This window comes from Prionailurus bengalensis, chromosome C1, assembly GCF_016509475.1.
Source record: "Prionailurus bengalensis isolate Pbe53 chromosome C1, Fcat_Pben_1.1_paternal_pri, whole genome shotgun sequence".
In the NCBI taxonomy this organism is placed as follows: domain Eukaryota; kingdom Metazoa; phylum Chordata; class Mammalia; order Carnivora; family Felidae; genus Prionailurus; species Prionailurus bengalensis.
Window position 1 is genome coordinate 1,384,562 of NC_057345.1, and position 18,904 is coordinate 1,403,465.

General features: G+C 61.7%; 1 protein-coding gene across 1 annotated transcript; it reads right to left on the reverse strand.

The window, feature by feature from the left end:
* Positions 1-29: 29 nt before the first annotated feature.
* TTC34 (tetratricopeptide repeat domain 34) lies at positions 30-18,154 on the reverse strand. The gene is made up of 9 exons (XM_043573597.1): positions 17,336-18,154; positions 11,185-12,028; positions 9,977-10,202; positions 8,658-8,862; positions 7,291-7,457; positions 6,036-6,306; positions 5,143-5,357; positions 1,548-2,284; positions 30-1,397 (listed from the first exon to the last, which is right to left on the reverse strand). The coding sequence occupies exons 1-8, from the start codon at positions 18,114-18,116 to the stop codon at positions 1,757-1,759; spliced, it is 3,237 nt and encodes a 1,078-aa protein (XP_043429532.1). The 5' UTR covers positions 18,117-18,154; the 3' UTR covers positions 30-1,397; positions 1,548-1,756.
* Positions 18,155-18,904: the final 750 nt, after the last annotated feature.

Consider the following 18,904-nt stretch of genomic DNA (forward strand, 5'->3'; position numbering starts at 1 on the left):
ACGCGGTTACGAGCACGGGCCAGTGCTGCTAAATGTCAAACGTGACGGGTAATCCCGTGAGCCGTGTAATTACAAAGTTGGTCGCATTTACAGACACGGCAACTTTCTTGTGAGAAATCGGGGCGCTGATTGCGAAGGGATGCGGCCCTGGAAGTAGGAAGGGGGCTCAGATGAAGCTGAGAACTTTGAACCCCAAGTCCCCGAGCCCCTTTCCAGGGGTGCAGCCCATCTTCGTGTGGGAGGAGACGAGCCTTGTTTTCATCATCGACCCTGAGAGCCTCATGGGGGTCAGGGGCCCAGAAAGAAGGATGCTCATTCTCTTCAACCTCCATGACCCCCTCCTTCACCCAGGGACTCTAGACCCATAAATGGGGTCTGATCTCAGCATCCTGGGGGAGGGGGCGGGTACCATGTCTAATCCTGGAGGAAATAGCATATGCGCCCCGATAATTGCATGATTGCGCTAATTCACACAGGGGACCCTGGGAATTCTGCGTGGGAACGGAGTCTGAGGGTGTTAGGCCACGGCGGAGGGAACACAGCTCTGGGCTGGGTCGGCGCTAAGGCCGTGGGCACGCCCCCCCCGCCCCCAGACGCTGGAGACGGTGTGCCCGGTGGTTTTGCCAGTCCCCGTGGCTGAGGGCAAGCCTCACTCGTGATCTCTAGTGAAGGAAGACGAGATGCCAGAACTTCCCGAGTACAACAGAAGGAATCCAAAGGCGTAGGATCTGTCCAGTGTGACCATACACCCTGCCCCCTGCAGCCCCCAAGAAGGGCCACGGGACTTGTGTCCCCGTAGCCCGGTTACTACGACAGACCGTAGCATCCCCCACCTTGAACCGTCTTCGTATTGCTGTGTACGTTGCTCGAGGTGTAGTGTGAACGCGCCTCTGGACTTGGGCTTGTTGATATTTAGGATTTTTGCAAGACAAGTGCGTGCAGGGGCCACGCTAATCTGTCTCGTTCCAATTTCAGTTCGTGTGCTGCCGAGCCGAGCATGACATTTAGGATTCTGGAACTGGTAATTCAATTGGTTCGTAGCGTTCTTTGGGTTGAGATTATGCTTTCCTCAACGACGAACTTGAAAGCTTTTCTTCTTTTTCTTGGCATGAACGACTTTAAAGACCTTTGGAGTCGACAGCAGCAGGGCGGCCCAGCGGAGGGACCCTGGGCTTTCTCGCTAAGTTAGCTGTTGGTTCACCTGCTTTATTTTTGAGAAACCGTGTTTTAGGGTTATCGATTCTTCTATCCTTCTGTTCCTAATTTATTAACTTCTGCTTTTGTCCTTGATTCCTAGCTCCTGACTTCCCTTGTTTTGCTGTCTTTTTCTGACTCCTTGAATGGAACACGTACTTTGTTTTCTTTTCGTTGCTTAGTAACCTCCTTGGGGCCTGCCCCTTCCCGGGGCACTGCTCTGACTACCTCCGGCAGCTGCTTCTCCACACACGTTTTGTCAGGATTAGTTTTTCAACGTCCTTTGGTTTCAGATATGGTCTCCTCTCGGATCCGAGAGCTGTGTCACCCGCAGGGAACTTTACAAAATTAACTTCCAGCTTTGTTATCTTGCGATGACGTAATACTATCCATACGCTACCGCGAACGTTTTCTCGCTAACCTGAAACGTGGTGATCCTGTAGACTCTCACTTCCCAGCTGGGTCTGATCTACATGGGTGAGGCCCACGGTATCCTGCTGCTCAGGAGCCCCAGGCGGGGGGCGACAGGGCGACCCGTGCCCCGGGCCCGGAGAGCACGGGGTCAGTGGAGCCGGCAGCCCAAGGAGGCCTCCCTCCGGACCCTCGCCTTCAGCCTCTTCAGGCCACCGTGCTCGGGGTCTACCAGGAGGCCATTCTCCGCGGCTGTCCAGGCCTCTGCATAGCGCTGCTCCTCCATCAAGGTCTGGGCCTGATGCAGGAACACTTGGGCAGTGGGGTCCCGGCCTGGCCGCTCCCACAGGCTGCTCTGGGCCAGCGCGGGCGCCAGCTCGAGGGCCCGGGTGAAGGCGCCCGTGGCCCTGGCCTCATCTCCCAGGCTCAGCAGCAGGCGTCCCCGGGAGCACAAATCCTCCACCTGCGTCGGGAGGCCACCGTCCCTCCCATCCTCCCGGAGCACACGGTCCAGGTCCTCGAGTGCCCGCTCAAACTCCTGCAGCTCAGCCAGACAGGTGGCCCTCAGGCGCAGGTGACGGGCATCGCTGCCTCCCGCGAGGACGGCCAGCGAGCAGTAGCCCAGCGCTCGCCCCGGCTGCCCTGAGTTCAGGAGGGCGTGGGCTTCCCGGGCTGCAGCCTGCACAGAGGGGACAGAGGGACACAGGGCGGGTCGGTCCAGGAAGCTGCGGGCCCCTCACCAGCCCCACACGCCTGGCCTCTGCTCCTGACCTGCCAGAGCGCTCTGGCTGGCAGCTTCAGGAGGGGAAGTACAGGGGAGGGGACATAGGCTGCAAGCCCTCCCTCCACCTTGCAACCCCGCCCAGAGGGGTCCCCCCTGGACTCCCTTCTCCTCACTGGTCCTCCCCTTCCTCACAGCCCCACTGGTTCTGCCATCTGGTGAACTCCTCCCTCATTCCTCCCTGCCTCAGCCTCTCTCTGCGGTCACCTTCCCGACGACGACGGGCCCACGGATCCCACACTGCCCACCTTCCCGCGGCTGCGCTGGCCCTGAGGACCCTCGCGGGCACCGCCTCTGCCCAGCTCCGTCCCCGAGCCCCCTCCTCTGCCCGAGGTCAGGAAGGCGGCCGCTGAGCATTGGTGGGTTTCTCCCTCCGGTCCACGAGCCGCTCCTGCAGAGCCAGACTTAACGCGGAGAAACTACTGCATTTGCTCCCTTATCGGCCACCGTGACCTCCGGTGGGGGGGGGGGGTGCTGGGTTCACTGTGCTTGCCCCGCCCCCGGGACTGGCAGTGGTGTCGTGAGGAGGGCGGGGCCAGAGGTCAGCGGGCACCGTCCAACCTAGCCCTGCCCCCTCCCCCCCTCCCCCGGTACAGCGGGGGCTGGGGGAGGGGCCGGCTGGAGATTGAGGCCCCCCCCACCCCCCCCATCCGGCTCACTTTCTGAGCCGGCGTGGGTGCCGATGAAGCCCACTCTCAAAGCCTGCCCCCACGCGCTCCGGCTCCCCCAGCGCCCCCTGGGATGAACCCCTCTCCCAGGAACCCACAGCGGCTGCCGCTGGAGAACACGGCGCCCCCGGGGCCGGCCTTTCCCGCCGCCCCTCTCCCTCCGCCCCGCGGCGGGGTGCAGCCGAGCCGGCCTCCCGAAGAGGCGCCGAGCATCGCGGGGCCCGCACGGACGCCGTCGGCCTGGGAGGGGGCGGCCCGGCCCGGGGCCCGGGGTCCGAGCGACGCTGCCCGGGCGCCGCCTTCCCGGCAGCCCGGGGGCGCGAGCCCGCGGGAGGCGGCACCTGCCGGGAACCTCGAGGCTCAGGTCCGGGCGGCCGACAGGGGCCGCTGCGGAGCAGGCGCCGGGTCGCCGGGGGTCGGGGCGCGCGCCGGAAGCTGGCTCCACCTCTCGGGGTCACTTCCGCGTCGGCCCAGCGTCGCGCAGACGCTCATCCGGGCGGTCTGCGCCCCGGAGCCGCAAGCAGCCTGCCGGCCGTCCCTCTGCGCCCCCTGTTCCCGCTCGGAGACCCTCCGCTGGACACCCTTCCCGCTCGGAGACCCCCCATCCCCTTCCTGCTCGGAGAGCCCCTCCCCCCCATCCTTTTCCCGCTCGGAGCCCCTCTCCCGGACCCCCTTCCCGCTCGGAGATCCCATCCCGTTCCCGCCTGGCACCATCCCCGCCAGGGAGTCGGACACCCCTTCCCGTCCCCCCTCCTCCCATCTCAGAGACACCCTCCCCCCAGACCCCTCAGGGGAGCCCAGAGACCACCCAGCTCCCTCCTACGAACCGGCCCAGACCAGTCTCCTCCGTGCTGAGACCCCCGCCAGACCCGTCTCAGATTCCCTGGGGGCTCCAGGTCCTGAAGACGGGACCCCTCCTCCCCCCCCCCCCAGGTGGCAGCTCGTTCTGCGTCTCTTCGCTGTTTCCACCCCTAATGCCTCTGCAGCCACTTCCTCTCTTAAGCCCCCTGGCTGAAGCCCCCGGTAGGGTTTCCGTTCTGCTGCGGGACCCCGAGAACTAGAACCCACTAGAGTCCTGGGCACAGCAGGCGTGAGGACGTGGGGTACCTGCCCCAGGTCGCAGGACGCTTGAATTGGTAGTCCCTCGGACTCTGGTCCGCTTGTGCTTTTGGCCTCCCCTTCCGGGCGGTCCCTTCACGTCCCTCCCCTCCCCACAGGTGCAATTCAGCCACTTCCGGGGGTCTGCTCGCAGCCAGCCCAGCGTCTCCCCGCCGACCTCCCTGCCAGGGCTCCTGCCCCCAGCCTGTGGATGGGGCAGCCCCTTCCCTCTGCCCCCGCCCCGCTGGCTCTTCCGTCAGACTGGCCCCCACTAGCCCTCGGCCCTGAAGCCTCTCACGCTCCCCCAACCCCCTCCTCCTCCATCCACACGAGCTGCACTGACCACCCGTTTTGTGGTTTTTGTGAACTTTCTGAACGCTTTCCTACCTCCACGCCTTGGCCTTGGCCTGTCTGTCCCCTCATGGTTTCGCCTCCAGTGCCACCTTGTTAACCCCACGGCCCTGTCTCAGGGTCTTTTCAATCCCGGTACTCTCGAGAGTGAACCCTCCCGCTGCCTCCCCTGAGAGACGAGGCCCACAGCGCTGCTGGAAGGCGCTCGGTGTCTTCTGGTCGACTAGACAGCGAACGGAAAGTCAGCCAGCCGGAGGCGCTGACCCCAGCCCGCCGCCCCGCCGCGGTGCCCCGTCAGCTCCCGGCCTGCAGGAGCCCGCCTTCCTGCCACGCTCTCACTGGGAGGGACGTGCCACTCTTTCCCTGACTTGGGGTTGGAGCGGGCTTCCTGCGAGGGCCGCTGCTCCTGGCTGGCTCGGCCGGCTCCGACGAGGGGTCCCCTCTCTCTCCCCGGCCCTGTCACTTGTGGCTCATATGTCTCATGCATACGAGGGAGGTTGCTGGGGTCGCTGGCCAGACTGGCTTGTGTCCCCATCCCATCCCCACCCCCCCACCGCAACTGAAGTCAGGCAGACGGGGAGGGCAGAGCCGCCCGGGGTGAGGGGCCGGGGCGCCAGGCGGGGGCTCCGTGGGGCGCACCTGGGTGAGGCTCTGCCGCTCCGAGGCCTCTAGGAGTTGCAGCAGGAAGCTGAGTTCCTGGGCGTCCGCCTCTGCCAGGCACTGAAGATCCCGCGCGGCGGCTGGCACGTCTCCCTTCTTGAGCTGGAGCAGGCCCCACCGGGCCCGGGCCGCCGCCGACAGGGGGGTGGCCCGCGGGGCTTTCTGCAGGCAGGCGCCAGCCTCCTCGTAGCTGCCTGTCAGCGATCGGGGATGGACCGTCACGGTGGGGCGGGGACGGGGGACGGGAGAGAGAGGTGGGAAGCTGGCCACAGCCTCTCTTGCTCAGTGCCGGCCCAGGGAGAGGCCAGACGATGGAGGGGCTCGGCTCGGGGAACAGGAGACGCCGACACCGTGCCAGTCGCAGCTTCCCTGTTGGCCCGATCCTCCCCACTTGGGGTGGGGGTGGGGTCACGAGAGCCCCTGGCATGGCTCTGAGCCTCACAGTGGTCACCTGGAGGGTCCCTCCTGAGCACTCGCAGGAATTTATACTCTACTGCAGGGCAGTCTAGGCCTTGAGGAGGGCACCTCACAGGCTTGGGGGGGACAGTGACAGGCCAGGGAAAGGCAGGCTGCAGAGAGCTGTCCCCTTTCACGTTAGTGCTCGAACAACTTCAGGATTTTGCCCCGCGTGGGCGAGCTGCTTCCGTGAAAACCCAAACCGCTCCTTTGTTTCTCCTCCCTGCAGGGGGCCGTGGTGGTGACTGAGAGCTCTGGACGCTTACACCCCAGGCCCCACGCGGGGACCGGGTCACAGGGCCGAGGTCTGGGGTGGAAGGGACCCCAGGAGGCGCCGAACGCTTTTATTTTACAGAACAGCACCAGGAGTGACGGGAGCCGGACACCCGAGTGCCCCGAACCCGGGCTGAGCGTACCCGCTGCCGTGAGCACGTCCGCCAGCAGGATGTACCAGCCCGGCTGCCCGTCATCGATTTCGACCAGCGCCTCCCCGGCCGCAATGAGGCCCTGGGCGTCCTCGTCGCTGAGGGGGGCCCCGGCGGCCGACGCCTGGCTCAGGAGGGCCCGGCAGCGGGAGGAGAGGCCCCGGGTGACGAGGGCCTGGGCCTCTGGCTTCAGAGAGCGGATCTCAGGGACCGCTGTCCTCGCATCAAGCTTCAGAGCCAAGAGGATGTCGTCCACGGCCTCCTGTGGGGAGAGCGGGGGCAGAAGGCGTCCCCGCGGGCGTTTGTCAAGTGTTCTCCCAGGGCCTGGGCGCTCGCCATGCCAGAAGGGGCACGTAGCCGGGTTGCTGGCTTTGCACGATAGGACGGCCTGGCCGGCGAGCGGCACAGAGCAGAGCATGGGGAGCTGCGGCCAGGATGCTGGGGTTCCGGAAAGGGAGGGATGGCTGGCACCAGGGAGGGCACACTGCGGAAGAGCCCACCACAGGCTGGAACGGAAGCCAGGCTGCCAGCGCCCTTGCGGGAGACTCAGGACTCCCGAGGGGCAGACGCCAGCACCGTCTCTAGAGGCTCTCAACTCAGCGTCTGGGACCATCTCCCCTTGCCTCCGAGCACACGGCCCTTACACAGTTAGGAACCCTGGCAGGCAGGTCACCTCTGGGCTGCGGCGCCTCAGGGCGGCCACCCAGCTTCAATCACCGGGCTGAGAGGTGCCGTTGTCCAGGGCTGTTCAGCTGTGGCTGCCTGCGTGCAGGTTTTCTCTGGGAAAAGCCCCTGTCCTGGGTCTGCCAGGGCGTCCCCTCCCATCTCTGTCCCTGCATGCTGACCACCCGAATCCTTGGGCTCTGTGCAGACAGCTCGGGGTGGTTCCCAAGAAGGCAGCTGCGGTCTTGTTATGTTAAGCTGAAGGGGGGGGAGTCTAGTAGCCCCGAGGGCTTGCACATCCTGTGCTCACTGAGGCTGGGAGGCACGGGGACTCTTCAGATGAAAGGGACAGACTTCCTGAAACCTGGGATGACGGGACGTGATGATGAGTGTCCCGGGAGCCCCCGTGCAGGAGGAGTTTTAAGGGGCGTCTCACGCTCAGGACGGTCTGGCCCTGCTCCCTCTCCCCTTGGGCCCGAGAAGGAAAGCGGTGTCCCGGTTCCTCCCGGGTGGCCCTCCCCTAAAGCACTGTTCCCCTAACCCCGCTTGCCCAGTCCCAGGCGGGGAGGGGAGGGCCTGATACCTTCTGCCGGTCCAGGGCCAGGGCCAGAAGCGCCCGACCGCACAGAGCCTGCACGTTCTTCGGCTCAGCCCGCAGCACTGAATTGAAGTCAAACATGGCGGTCTTCTTCTGGCCCAGGAGCCCATAACAGTGGGCCCGGATGAGCAGGGACTCCACTGCTTGACTCCCTGGAGGAAGGGGGTTGTGGCATCAGGACGTGGCTGCTGTTGGGCCTGGGCGGGGTACAGCATCTGCCCCCATCCAGCATCTGCTGGTGCCCAGCAGTGGGGCAGGGCAGGGGCGCACCAGCTTCGGGGCCACCGTGGGGAGCTCACGGACCCCTGGGCACCAAGACACGATCTTGTGTCTGGGTTGACCTGGGGGCACTGGCTGTGGGGCACAGGGAGCCCAGCCATAAGGGTGGCATCTGGGAGGGCTGGTGGACAGTCCGACAGGGGTCCCAAGAGGAGGGGGCACCGGGGCTGCATCTGAGGTGAGGCCAGCCGAGGGTCCCGGAGGCAGACGGGTCCTTGGGGCTGGAACAGCTGGAAATGGGAAGGTGCCAGGTGGGTAGGGAGGAGTGCTCTGAGTTCTTGGGCCCCTCCCCAAGGAGACCACCACCACTCCCTCTGGTCGTCTGTCCAGCGATGGGCACAGAGAACAGCACACCGGGCCCTGCAGGATGCTCTGGCTCACGTCCCCTTCCCCACTAGTGCGTGCAGGCCGTGAGCCCTGCCGTCCAATCCTCACCACCCCGGCCCCTCACCCCGGCGTCTCCATCACCCACTTTGAGAAGATGAAAACGATGCTTGGTAAGTGCAGAGCCAGGAATCCACCTGACCACCTGATCCAAAGTCCGCACTTTGAATCTCTACGCACCCCAGGAATTTGAGGCGCGTCCTTGGGGAAGCCTCTCCCCTCCAGCATGCGCGCCCTATGCCACCGCATCGAGAAGGCCCCACTCCAAGAGGCCCCGTCGCCCAGGATGGCGCTGGCTGGGCAGAAGGTGACAGCAGGCTCACTCCTACAGACACACCCCCACTGTTTCCAGGAAGGGCTGAAGGGGGCCAGGACTCTTCCCGGTTGGAGGCAGGGGGCCAAGCTGGGGGAATGGCCTTATTCCCTCCTACCCAGGGTGTGTGTGTTGGGGGCCCTACCCAGGGCCCAGGGTGTGTGTGTTGGGGGTCCCAGCTCAGGTCCCAGCCGGTCTGGCCGGTCTCCCAGGCTTTTTAGCATGCTCGCCTGGACGGCTAGGGGCTAGGGCAAGGCGTGAACCGAGAGCGTGCTCGGATCCCTCAGGTCTCTGACCCCCTACCCCCGCGTGGCTCATCTTGCCCCTACGTACCCGGCACAGGATGGGAACCCCGGGGCGGGCGGGCAGCTCCTACCTGCAGCGAAGATGGCCAGAGAGAGGTAGGCGATGGCCTCCCTGGTGTGGGCCGCGCCCTCGGCCCCGCTGGGCCGCGCCCGCAGGATGGCCAGGGCCCTAGCGTGGCAGTGACCCCGCAGCAGCTGCCGGTCCTCGTGGCTGAAGACGTCCAGGGTGGGCTGGAGGCAGGCCGTGTCCCCGGACTGGACCACTTTCTTCACCAGCTGCAGGGCAGGGCAGTCACCGGGTGCCCCCTCCCCCCTGCGCCGGATGCCCAGACCCCTCCACCCCCAGGTCCCCTCGCAGGGGGGCAGGGGCGTGGCCCACGAGCGGGAGCCTCCAGGGGCGGGGCTAGGGGGCGGGGCTAAGGGGACCGGCTCCCGGGCGGGGTCGGCCGTCCCGGGCTCCCGAGAGCGCCGAGCGCCGGGAAGCGGGGGACGCGCTGGGCTGCTCGCGCGTGGGGGCGGGGGTCCCAGTGTCCCCGAGCCGCACCTCCTCCTCCGAGCCACGGAGGCCCACACGCTGCAGGTCCAAACGGGAAGCGCGGGGAAAGGGGGCTCTCAAGTCCTAAGGGGACAGAGGGCACCGGAGTCCTTCGGAAGGCGAGGAGCAAATGCCCTGGGACCGGAGCCCGTTCCGGGCGGAGCGAGACCCGGGTGGGCGTGGCCGCGGCTCTCAGAGCCGCTCGGTCCCACAGAGAGACCCGCTGCTGCCCCTGCCGGCCGCTCGCTGAAGACCCAGGTCCCAGAGCGGAAGGTCCCGGGCATCCTCCCCGCCCACCCGCGTGGCGCAGCGCAGGGAGACAGGGAACCCGAATGTCTGACCCAAAGCCTGACACCTTCCCCTGGAACATGACCTCGGACCCCGGTTCCAACGGGAAGCCCTCATGCCACCTGAGGGAGGTGAAGTCCTGCTCTTCCTGGGAGCAGAGCGGTGTCGGAGAGAGGCGGGGCCAGCGGCACCTCTGCCATCCTCCTCCCTGAGCAGGGTCACCTCCAAGCCTAGTTCACTTGGAAGACTTGGGATGAAGCTCCGTCTACACCTGACTCTTGGCCCTTTTCCTTCATAACACAACGAAAGCAACTATGAGGCACCTACTACATGCCGGAGACCTGCTGGGCCCTGGGGCACCTGCTCTAGCTGTTCAGCAAAAACCCGTAAGACCAGGGCACGGATGAAGAGACTGAGGGTCACAGAGGCGAGGCGCCTTGCCGGAGACGGCAGAGCCCGGGGCTGGGACAAGTTCTGCCCGCTCCGGAGTCCAGGCTGAGGGTTGCAGAGTGAGGCCAGAGGGCCTGGTGCCCTCCAGGGGGCTGTGGCCCAGTGGGGCCCCCTCACCTGGTGGGCGTCATGGAAAAATCCCCTCCTCAGCTGCAGCAAGGCCAGTCTTGCCAGCACGGGGGCCGCCCGGGGCCTCTGGGAGAGGGCCACCAGCAGGGCCTTGTGGGCGTCGTCCAGGCGGCCCAGGCGGTACAGGGCATCGGCCCCCAGGAGGCCCGAAGCCTCGTCTCCCCTGTCCAGCTCCGTGAGGAGCATGGCCAGCTGGTACACGCCGTGGGCGTCGCTGTGGAGAGAGTAGCGGAGGAGAGCTGTGCCCCTTTCACCTGCCCAGGGAGGCGGGCCACGGGCAAGTTCTACCCCCGGCACCTGGTCCGCGCACCTCCCTTCCCACCCGGCTACAGAGGCCTGGTTCCTGCCAGAAGGCCCCTCACACACGTGGCGTGGCAGTGGAGCTGACCTCAAACACTCCCTGCCCCCCCAGGAGGCTCCCAGCTCCGTGCTCTTAGCTTTGCGGACACACGTTCCCGCCCCCTCTCAGCAAACAGAGAACCGCAAGTCAAAACAGCTGCAGATTCACCCACCGACTGAACAAACCCGCAAAACATCTGCAAAACAAACATCGGGGCGGGGGTGTGGGGCTGAACGGGCAGGCAGGCGGCTCCTGGGCTCAAGGGCCTCCCAGGGGGCCGGGCGCCCGGACTCAGAAACCCCACCTCCGCGCGCATTCTCGGCGGAAGAAGCATCGTGGAGATGGTTGCGTCATAGCAAAGGGCAAAAGCTCTGGGAACGCGCGGGGAGTGTTCCCGGGGCGCGCTATCCAGCTGCCCCAGAAGGAATCTAGGGGCCAAGGAAACGTTCAGGAGCTGCTGAATAAAAAGCAGTGGGCTAAAAATTGCACACAGAGCACACACTCTGGTGAATTCCATTTTGTGTGTGCACCGGAGAAACAACTAGAAGGGAACGTTATCGGTGCGGTGGTGGGCAAGTCGTACATTCCCATTCCCATTTTTGAGTTCTTAAATTTCTAGGGCCATAAGGCCCACAAAGCATCACATCGTTTGAGAGTGAGAGTCCTAAGACCCGGCTGGGCTCCGCGCTGAAGCTGCCATCCGTGATTTAGGGACCCCCCCCCCCACCCCGCCCGCGGCTGCTTCCTGCCTCAGTTTACTCATCCGTAAAATGGGAAGACGCACAAACCCTAGCTACCTCGCAGGAGACCAGAAAGAAGCAGCAGCCCCCGGGGGGTGCACCTGGCTAGTTTTTACCCTTCCTGCGCGGCGGGGCTGTGCATCTCGGCGGCCCTCCTCAGGCGGCCCGGTGCGCCCATGTGTCCCAGGTCTGGCCTCCGCTGCAGCATCTTGCGGCCCTCCTCCCGCAGCACGGTCAGCAGCAGGCCCCGCTGGTTCCAGGGTACGTAGGCCTTGGCGACGAGCAAGGCCTCCTCGGGTTGCAGCCGGCTGGCGGTGACATAGTCCAGCGCGCCCAAGAACGCGCTACCGGTCAGCACGCGCAGCAGCCCTCGGCCGCACAGCGCGCGCACGCAGCTGCCCAGGTGCGGTGTTCCGTGCTCCACCACCTCCTGGAAGTCCTCCCGGGCGCGCCGCGCGTCGCCGGCGTGCAGCGCGCAGAAGCCCCGCAGCGCCAACAGGGGTGCTCGGTCCCCGGCGCGGTCCGCGCGGTCCCCGGGGCGCGCAGGCCGCAGCCAGCGCTCGCACAGCGTCCGGGAGCCCGCCGTGTCCCCGGCCAGCAGGAGGCACTCAGCCAAGCGAGCGCCCAGGGCCGGGCGCTCCCCGGGCGGCGCAATGCGCAGCAGGACACGGAGCGCGCGGGTCACCGGGGCCAGCAGCTCGCGGCCCGAGTTTTCGCGGAGCTCAGCGCGGCCCCGCACGGCCTCCTGGAAGTGGGCGAAGCCCACATCCGCCGCCTCCTGCGCCCGGGCCCGCACGCGCTCTCGGTCCCCAGCGGAGAGCACCGCCTCGAACTGCCTCCGCGCCCCCGAGGGGCTCTGGCGGAAGGCCTCGTGCAGGTCCCGAAGCAGGTCCCGGGCCCCACCGTCCAGGAATAAGGCCGCGGCCGCGCGGGTGACCAGCAGGGCGGCCAGACGCTCACCTGGGGAGAGAAACAGAGGCACTGGGCCTGCCTGTTGGGCCACATCCTCCGGGGTGTCACCTATAGCCCCCGACCGTGCGGCGCTTTGGACCCTCTGGAGCACCTCGTGGCATCTCCTGAAAGTGTCCCAGTAGCCCAGGACATCGCATCCCGAAGATGGACCGTTAGTGACAGGGCAGAGTCCGGCGGGACAGCCGGGGTGCCTGTCGGGCAGTGTTCTCTGCCCGCGGGTTCAAAGCCAGTCTCACCGCTCAGCCCACGGGGAAATTTAGTTAGAAAACTTCTTTACTTTTTAACGATGGATTTGGGGATTGAGTTCCCTCTCTGGGATCAGGCCACCCCCCGGGGTCAATGCTGAGGTTCTTGACCCTGTGACCTTGGTAGGGGATGGCTGGAACTTCAGCATTCTGCTGCTGGCCTCCTTTGGGCTGGGTTGGGACCCAGCGCCTCCCTCTGGAGCCAGCCCGGGGTCAGGTCCAGCGAGTAGAGGATGGATACACCCAGTGCTGCTTACACAGTGGGGGCCTTGGGCCATTTACCGAATCTCGCTGTGCCTCAGTTTCCTTTTCTGCTTTATAATGGGGTTAAAAATGGTCTACACTGGAGGCGCCTGGGTGGCTCAGTCAGTTGAGCCTCTGACTTTGGCTCAGCCCCACATCGGGCTCTGTGTTGACAGCTCGGAGCCTGGAGCCCGCTTCGGATTCTGTGTCTCCCTCTCTCTCTGACCCTCCCCCACTCATGCTCTGTTTCTCTCTATCAAAAATAAATAAATGTAAAAAAAAAAATTAAAAAAAAAAGAAAAATCTCGCACCCTGAGATCAACCAACCAACAAGGTCACCGTGTCTAGTCTTGGTGGCAAAGTAGGATGCTTTGGGCCTTTCCTGTCCTTTACTTGTTCCTGAACAAAACCATTCTATGCCTGAGTTTTATAATACTTCACGTCCTAGGGAGTTGCGGTAGGCAGAGAGCCCTTGGGACCCGTGGGGATCTGCTACCTATTTACCCACGTGGAAGTGTGTTCTCTGTTCTTCTGAGGCTCCAGTTACCCAATCAGACTTCCAGACACTGTCCCACACGTCACCAAGATTCTGCTCATTTTTCTCGTGTTCTTCATACCGGATAATTTCTATCTTCAACTTGACTGACTCTTCTGCTTTCTCCAATACGCTCTGCATTTTTCAAATCTAGAATCTCCGTTTCATTCTTTTTAAAACCAGTGTCCATTTACTGGCTCAGATTCCACATCTGTTCATTCATTGTAACCGTATTTTCCTTTGGTTCTTGAATCGATCTGGAATAGTTCCTTTCAAGTCCTTAGTCTGCTAAGTTCAGCACCTGGATCATCTTGGGCTCAGTTTCTATTGACTTCTTTGTCTCCTGACTGTGGCTTCCATTTCATTTCCCAGTTTCTTTGCATGTCCGGTTGGTGTTTTGTAGAGACTCTGGATTCAGTTATGTTCCTCCGAAGGGGATTTTGTGTCAGCAGGCAGTTACAGTGGACAGGATCAACCCCCAGGTTCCATCTTCTCTTTGCTGGGCCCAGCTAAAATCTCTGGTGAGTCCTTGAAGCTCCCAGCAGCTGCTCTTTCAGACCACCCGGTCTCTCACACGGATGCGCAGTTTGGTGGCCCATCAGGGATTCAAGTGGATTTAATACACAGATTTGGGGTCTAACCCCCTCTGTGGCTCCCCCCTCTTCAGGACTTTCCTTCTAAGCTTTCCAGCCACTTTTCTCAGCCTGAACTCTGTCCTGCAACCTCTCAAGCCAGTACAATGGCAGCTTCCTGTTTTACTTGGCTAACACGTGGACGGAGGGGGCTTCCTTTGGCAAAAAGCTGCAAGCCTGTGCCTCTCGCATGGTGTGCATTTGGTCACCGTTCAGTGCCTTCAAAGGATTGCATTTTATATTTTGGCCGAATTTGATCACTGTTACCTGTGGGACACAGTGCAGTCAAGCGAGTCCACCATTATGGAAGCCAGACGCTTCTATTGTGAGACTTAAACATTTCGACAATATGGGGGGATATAAATGCTATTCCACTGTTGCTTTAATCTTAATTTTCCTGATTACTAGCGAGGCCAATTTTTACAATCTTAATTATTTTCTCCAATGGGGTGGGTGGAGAGTGGTATCTCATTGTTTTAATTTGCATTCATCTCATTACCATGATGGCGAACATTTTTCATATTTCTCTGCCATCTGTGTTTTCTCTTATGGGAAATGCTTTTGCCGATTCTCATATTGAATGTTTTTTCTTATTGATATGTAGGAATTCTCCAAATACTCTAAGTAGTCATCTTTTGCCCATTGTATATTTTGCAAATATTTTCTCTCGGATGTCGATTTTCCTTTAATTTCCTCTAGTTGTGGGCAAAATGGAAGCTTAAAATCTTAAATTTAATCAAACACAACAAATTTCCCTTTGTTTCCACTTTCTGTGTCTTAAGAAGTCCAGCTATCCACAGAAATCAGAGTGGCATTCTCTTACATTTTCCTTTGGAAACTCTACAACATAGCTATCACATAATCCACCTGGAATTGATTTATTTTTATTTTTATTTTTATTTTTTTGCAGAATCAGCAGCATCCGCTAAATAATGGTCGTCGTCTTTCCCTATAGACCTGTGAGGCTCACTCTCACATATTAACTTCTGGATGCCCACAGGTCTGTGTCTGGCCTTTCGAATTTGTTTTGTTGCCCTTTCCATCTGTCCCTGAAGTCAGTAACCTTTGGTATTGGTTAGTATAGCCTTGTATCGACTGGTAGGGGAAATCTTTATACCACTGTCTTCCACTCCGTTTTCTCCTTCTCTCTCCCCTCCCCCTCTCCCCCCCACCTCCTGCTCGTCTCCTTCCCCTTCTTCTTCTTCTTTGTCTTGTCTGCTATTGTTTTTTGTAATACCAACCCTTTCTATTGTAATACCAACCCTTTCTAACAATGGACATTGGATATCTACTTATATGGGTATTCTTTATTGTTTTTAAATAAAGTTTTATAATTTTCTCCACAAAGTTTTACAGCTCTTTGAAACCAATTATTTTCCGTTGCTACAGTCAGGGGTATATTTTCAAATGATAAAGTTTATGTTTGTTGCTCGTGTCTATACATGTAAGTGCTTTCTGTACCTCCATTTAAATTCTGTCCCTATACCTAATACCTTTTTGCTGTATCTGTTGGCTTTCTACGTAGCTAATCTGTCCCTATACCTAATACCTTTTTGCTGTATCTGTTGGCTTTCTGCGTAGCTAATCACATTGTCTGGAATAACGTTGTTTCTTCCTTTCTAGTCCGACATTTATTTATTTTTATCTTGTTGCATTGGCTAGTATCTCTAGTACAATCATGGACCCAGGGGAGGCGGGGAGCCACCACATTCTTGACGTTAAACGGAAGACTTCTCCCAACCGTTAAGTTGGCATTTGGGTCAGGTGTTGATAGCATCTTTCTCAGCGAAGGACGTTCCCTTCTAGTCTTTGCGTAAATTTGTCAAAATTGTGTTAAAAATATTCCAAGCTGCTTTTCCTGAGTTCCTTGCGACGATCATACACTCTCCTTCCATTAATGAAGGCAGTGAATAATATGATCGTGGACACGTGAAATTGTAACTCCTCTATTATTTCACTGAGTTTTGGCTGAAACTCGCATCAAAGACTGTTGCCGTGAGTCGGCAATTGTATTGGTTACTACTGTTGTGTGACAAACTACCCCGAAACTTAGTGGCTTAAAACAATGACCGTTTCAACAACCAGAAGAGCCCATGATTCATTCTCAGTTTGGGCTACTTGGGTGGAGGTGGGCAGTTCTGGTGATCTCACCTGGGCTCCCTCACGTCTACAGTCATCTGGTGGCTTGCCTGGGCAGGAAGGTGTAAGGTGGCCTCACTCCCAGGCCCGGGGCCTTGGTGGTGGCCTGGTGGAGCCTCCCTCTCCGTGTGCCCCCGTGGCTCACTGGTCTAACTTCACGGCCCCGGGGGTGTGGCTGGATCACCCCCGACGCTTGCTGTGTGCATTCGGTGAGGATGCACGTCAAACCTTAAAACGGGTTTGCCCACCTAGCGTTCAGGGGAAGGCGGCTGGCACTGCCTTTCCCCATCTCTAGGTGCCCGGCTGCCCCCGTCTCCCTGTCTAGACCCTTAACTCTGAACCCCTTCTTTGTGTGTTGGATTCTGAAACCTCTTCCTAAAACCAAGCTCCCTCTCATCTTAAGGCTCATGTGCTCAGCCGCCGAATGACATGTCCACATGACTGGCACAAGGGGACATGTTTTTGAGTACTTAATGGGTGACACCATTTTAAAGGTTGGACACATATTTTCACTGAACCGCAACAGTGAGCTTCAGAGGCCAGTGCAGCCACCAGCCCCACGTGCACATGGGGAAGGGTGGGAGAGGCCGCGCGGCCGGGAAGGATCTTAGAGGGTTTGTGGTGGGGTGGTGTGGGGCTCCTGGGACTTCACCCACTGACCCACGCTCTGTCCCAGCCCCCCACCAGAGGAGGACCCAGTAAACGGACCAGAGAGGAGCAGTATCTCAAACTGGGGGTGCCTAAGTCCCCCATGGCCCCCTTTCCCATCTGCTCCCGGTCCTCCTCCCGATCTGATCCTCCTTCTAACCTGGTCCTCCTCCTACCCTAGTCCTTCCCCCAGCCTGGTCCTCCTCCCAGCCTCCCAGCCTCTTAGCGTCTTCTGTGATCACTCTGGCTCCCTCGGCACATTCTGCACACGGCAGACAGAAGAAACTAGAAATGCAGCCGAGAGCACATCTCTCCGTAGTTTAAAACTCTTCTATGGTTCCTTGCTGCTCTGGGGGTAAAGTCCAAAGTCCTTTCAGGGCCAGCAGGGCTGAGCCACAGCTATCTCTTCAGGGCCTCCCTTCTCCCTCTGCTCCTGCCCCCTGACGGTTACTACGGCTCCATTCAGTGGCACGGACACCCCAAGTTCTGTCTCTCTTAGGGACCTGCCATGTTCTGTTTTCTGCTGCCTGGCACCCTTCAGTATTAACTCAAATGATACCTCCTCCAAGAAGCCCCCCGCTGACCACCCAGCCAGAGTGGCACCTTGCACGGTCCATTTTTCTAAGCACATTTTTTATTTGTTCCTTTTCTTGGGAGCTTTGTAAGGGCAGGGGCTTGTCCATCTGGTCACTGTGCTGTCCTCACTCCGGGAACACCCCCCGCCCCCCCCCCCCCCCCCCCCCCCCCCCCCCCCCCCCCCGCCACTGCACCGTAACCAGCCCTGAAGCATGCTGTGAAGGCTTGGCTGGGCGACTTCCACCCGGCACGTAGGGGACAAGAGTCACACTCTTACCTTGGGGGCCGCTGCCCACCAGGTCAGACTCCAGGGCCCGGCTGCACGCTGCCCGGCAGTCCTCATACCTGCCGCTGCGCAGCAGGGCTTCCGGTGACAGGGCGTGGCTCCAGGTGCCCCCGGGGTCCAGGGCTGCCAGGAGTCCCCGGCAGGCGGTCTCCTGCAGGCCGGTGCCGTCCTCTGCCTCCCGGCGCCCTGAGATGTAGTCCTGGAGGGTGCCGATCAGCACGGGGAGGTAGGGCTTCTGGTGGGTTCGAACGAAAGCCACGGTCCGGTCTGCGTTCGAGGCAAAGGCCTGCAGATAGTCGACCGCGCCCGCGCCCGCCTGCAGCCCGGACAGGACGCGGGCCAGGGCGCGGGTCAGCTGTAGCTCCAGGGCCTGCTGGCCGTGGGCATCCAGCAGGCTGCCACAGCGCCGCACCACTTCCTCGTGGTGCCCGTGTGCCAGCAGGCCGGCCAGGGAGTGCAGGACCGTGGCCGGGTGGTCCGGGCAGAGGGCGGCCAGGAACGCGGAGGCCAGGGTCCCCGTGAGGGACACAACCGCCATACCGTCCCAGTGGATGGGCGGGATCTGGCTGTCGCCCCGGCACCAGGCCTCAAGCGTGGCCACCACCGGCGCCCCGCGTGCCTCCGCCAGGGCAGCACGGACGCTCCGCACGGCCGAGGGGGCGTGGCAGCTGAAGGCAGCCAGGTAGAAGGCGGTGGCCAACGGGGGCTCTCCCAGGGCCAGGTGCCGGTCTCCCTCCCGGCAGAGGCAGGCCACGAGCTCTTGGGCCGACATCACGCAGTGCCCACGAAGGGCCCGTGTCCGGTCCTCACGGGCACCTAGGGTGGGGGGGGGGGGGTTGTGTGGTTAGTCCGCAACCCTCCCCACTGAGACCCCAGTGTCAGGGCCTGCGGGGTCAGGGACTCTAGGCCCTTGCCTCCCCCCCACCCAGGCGGAGGACCCCTCAGGAAGGTGGAACACCCGACCCCCTCCCTGTCCTGGTCACAGGGGCCACCTTCTCAGCTGTCTGACTCTGCAGAGACCCGCCCAAACTCAGGGCCACACCTCTGCCCACCTCCCGGTCCACCATTCCACGTGGGTGCCCTGGGCAGCTGGGGAGGTGAGGGGCACTTGCCTGGCTCCTGGGTGGGGGTGGGGAGCCTCGGTGGCCCAGGCCAGGGGGTCAGTTCTGAGGTCGGTTCCCAGGGACTAGCCCCTGCCAGTCCCCTCCCTCCCTTGCCAAACCCGACCTGAAGTTCTAAGGACAGTACTCGGGGACATTCTCTCTCGGGTCCCAGAGCGCCTGCACACAAGCCCCACCCAATACACGCTGTCCAACACACGGACACCCGCACAAGCACCCTGCGACACAGAACACACGCACGCACACTCACCCAGGCACACACGCATGCACACACGCTCACTCGCACCCGCCTGTGCACGCAGACACACACACTCGCCTGTGCTCCGAGGCTGAGCGGGGCGCGCGCAGCCTCATGGAGGGGTGGGGGGGGGGGCTGCGTCGCCGGGTCCGTTTCCCGGGAGAAAGTCAACACCCGGCGTCCCGGCTGCTCAGCGGCGCC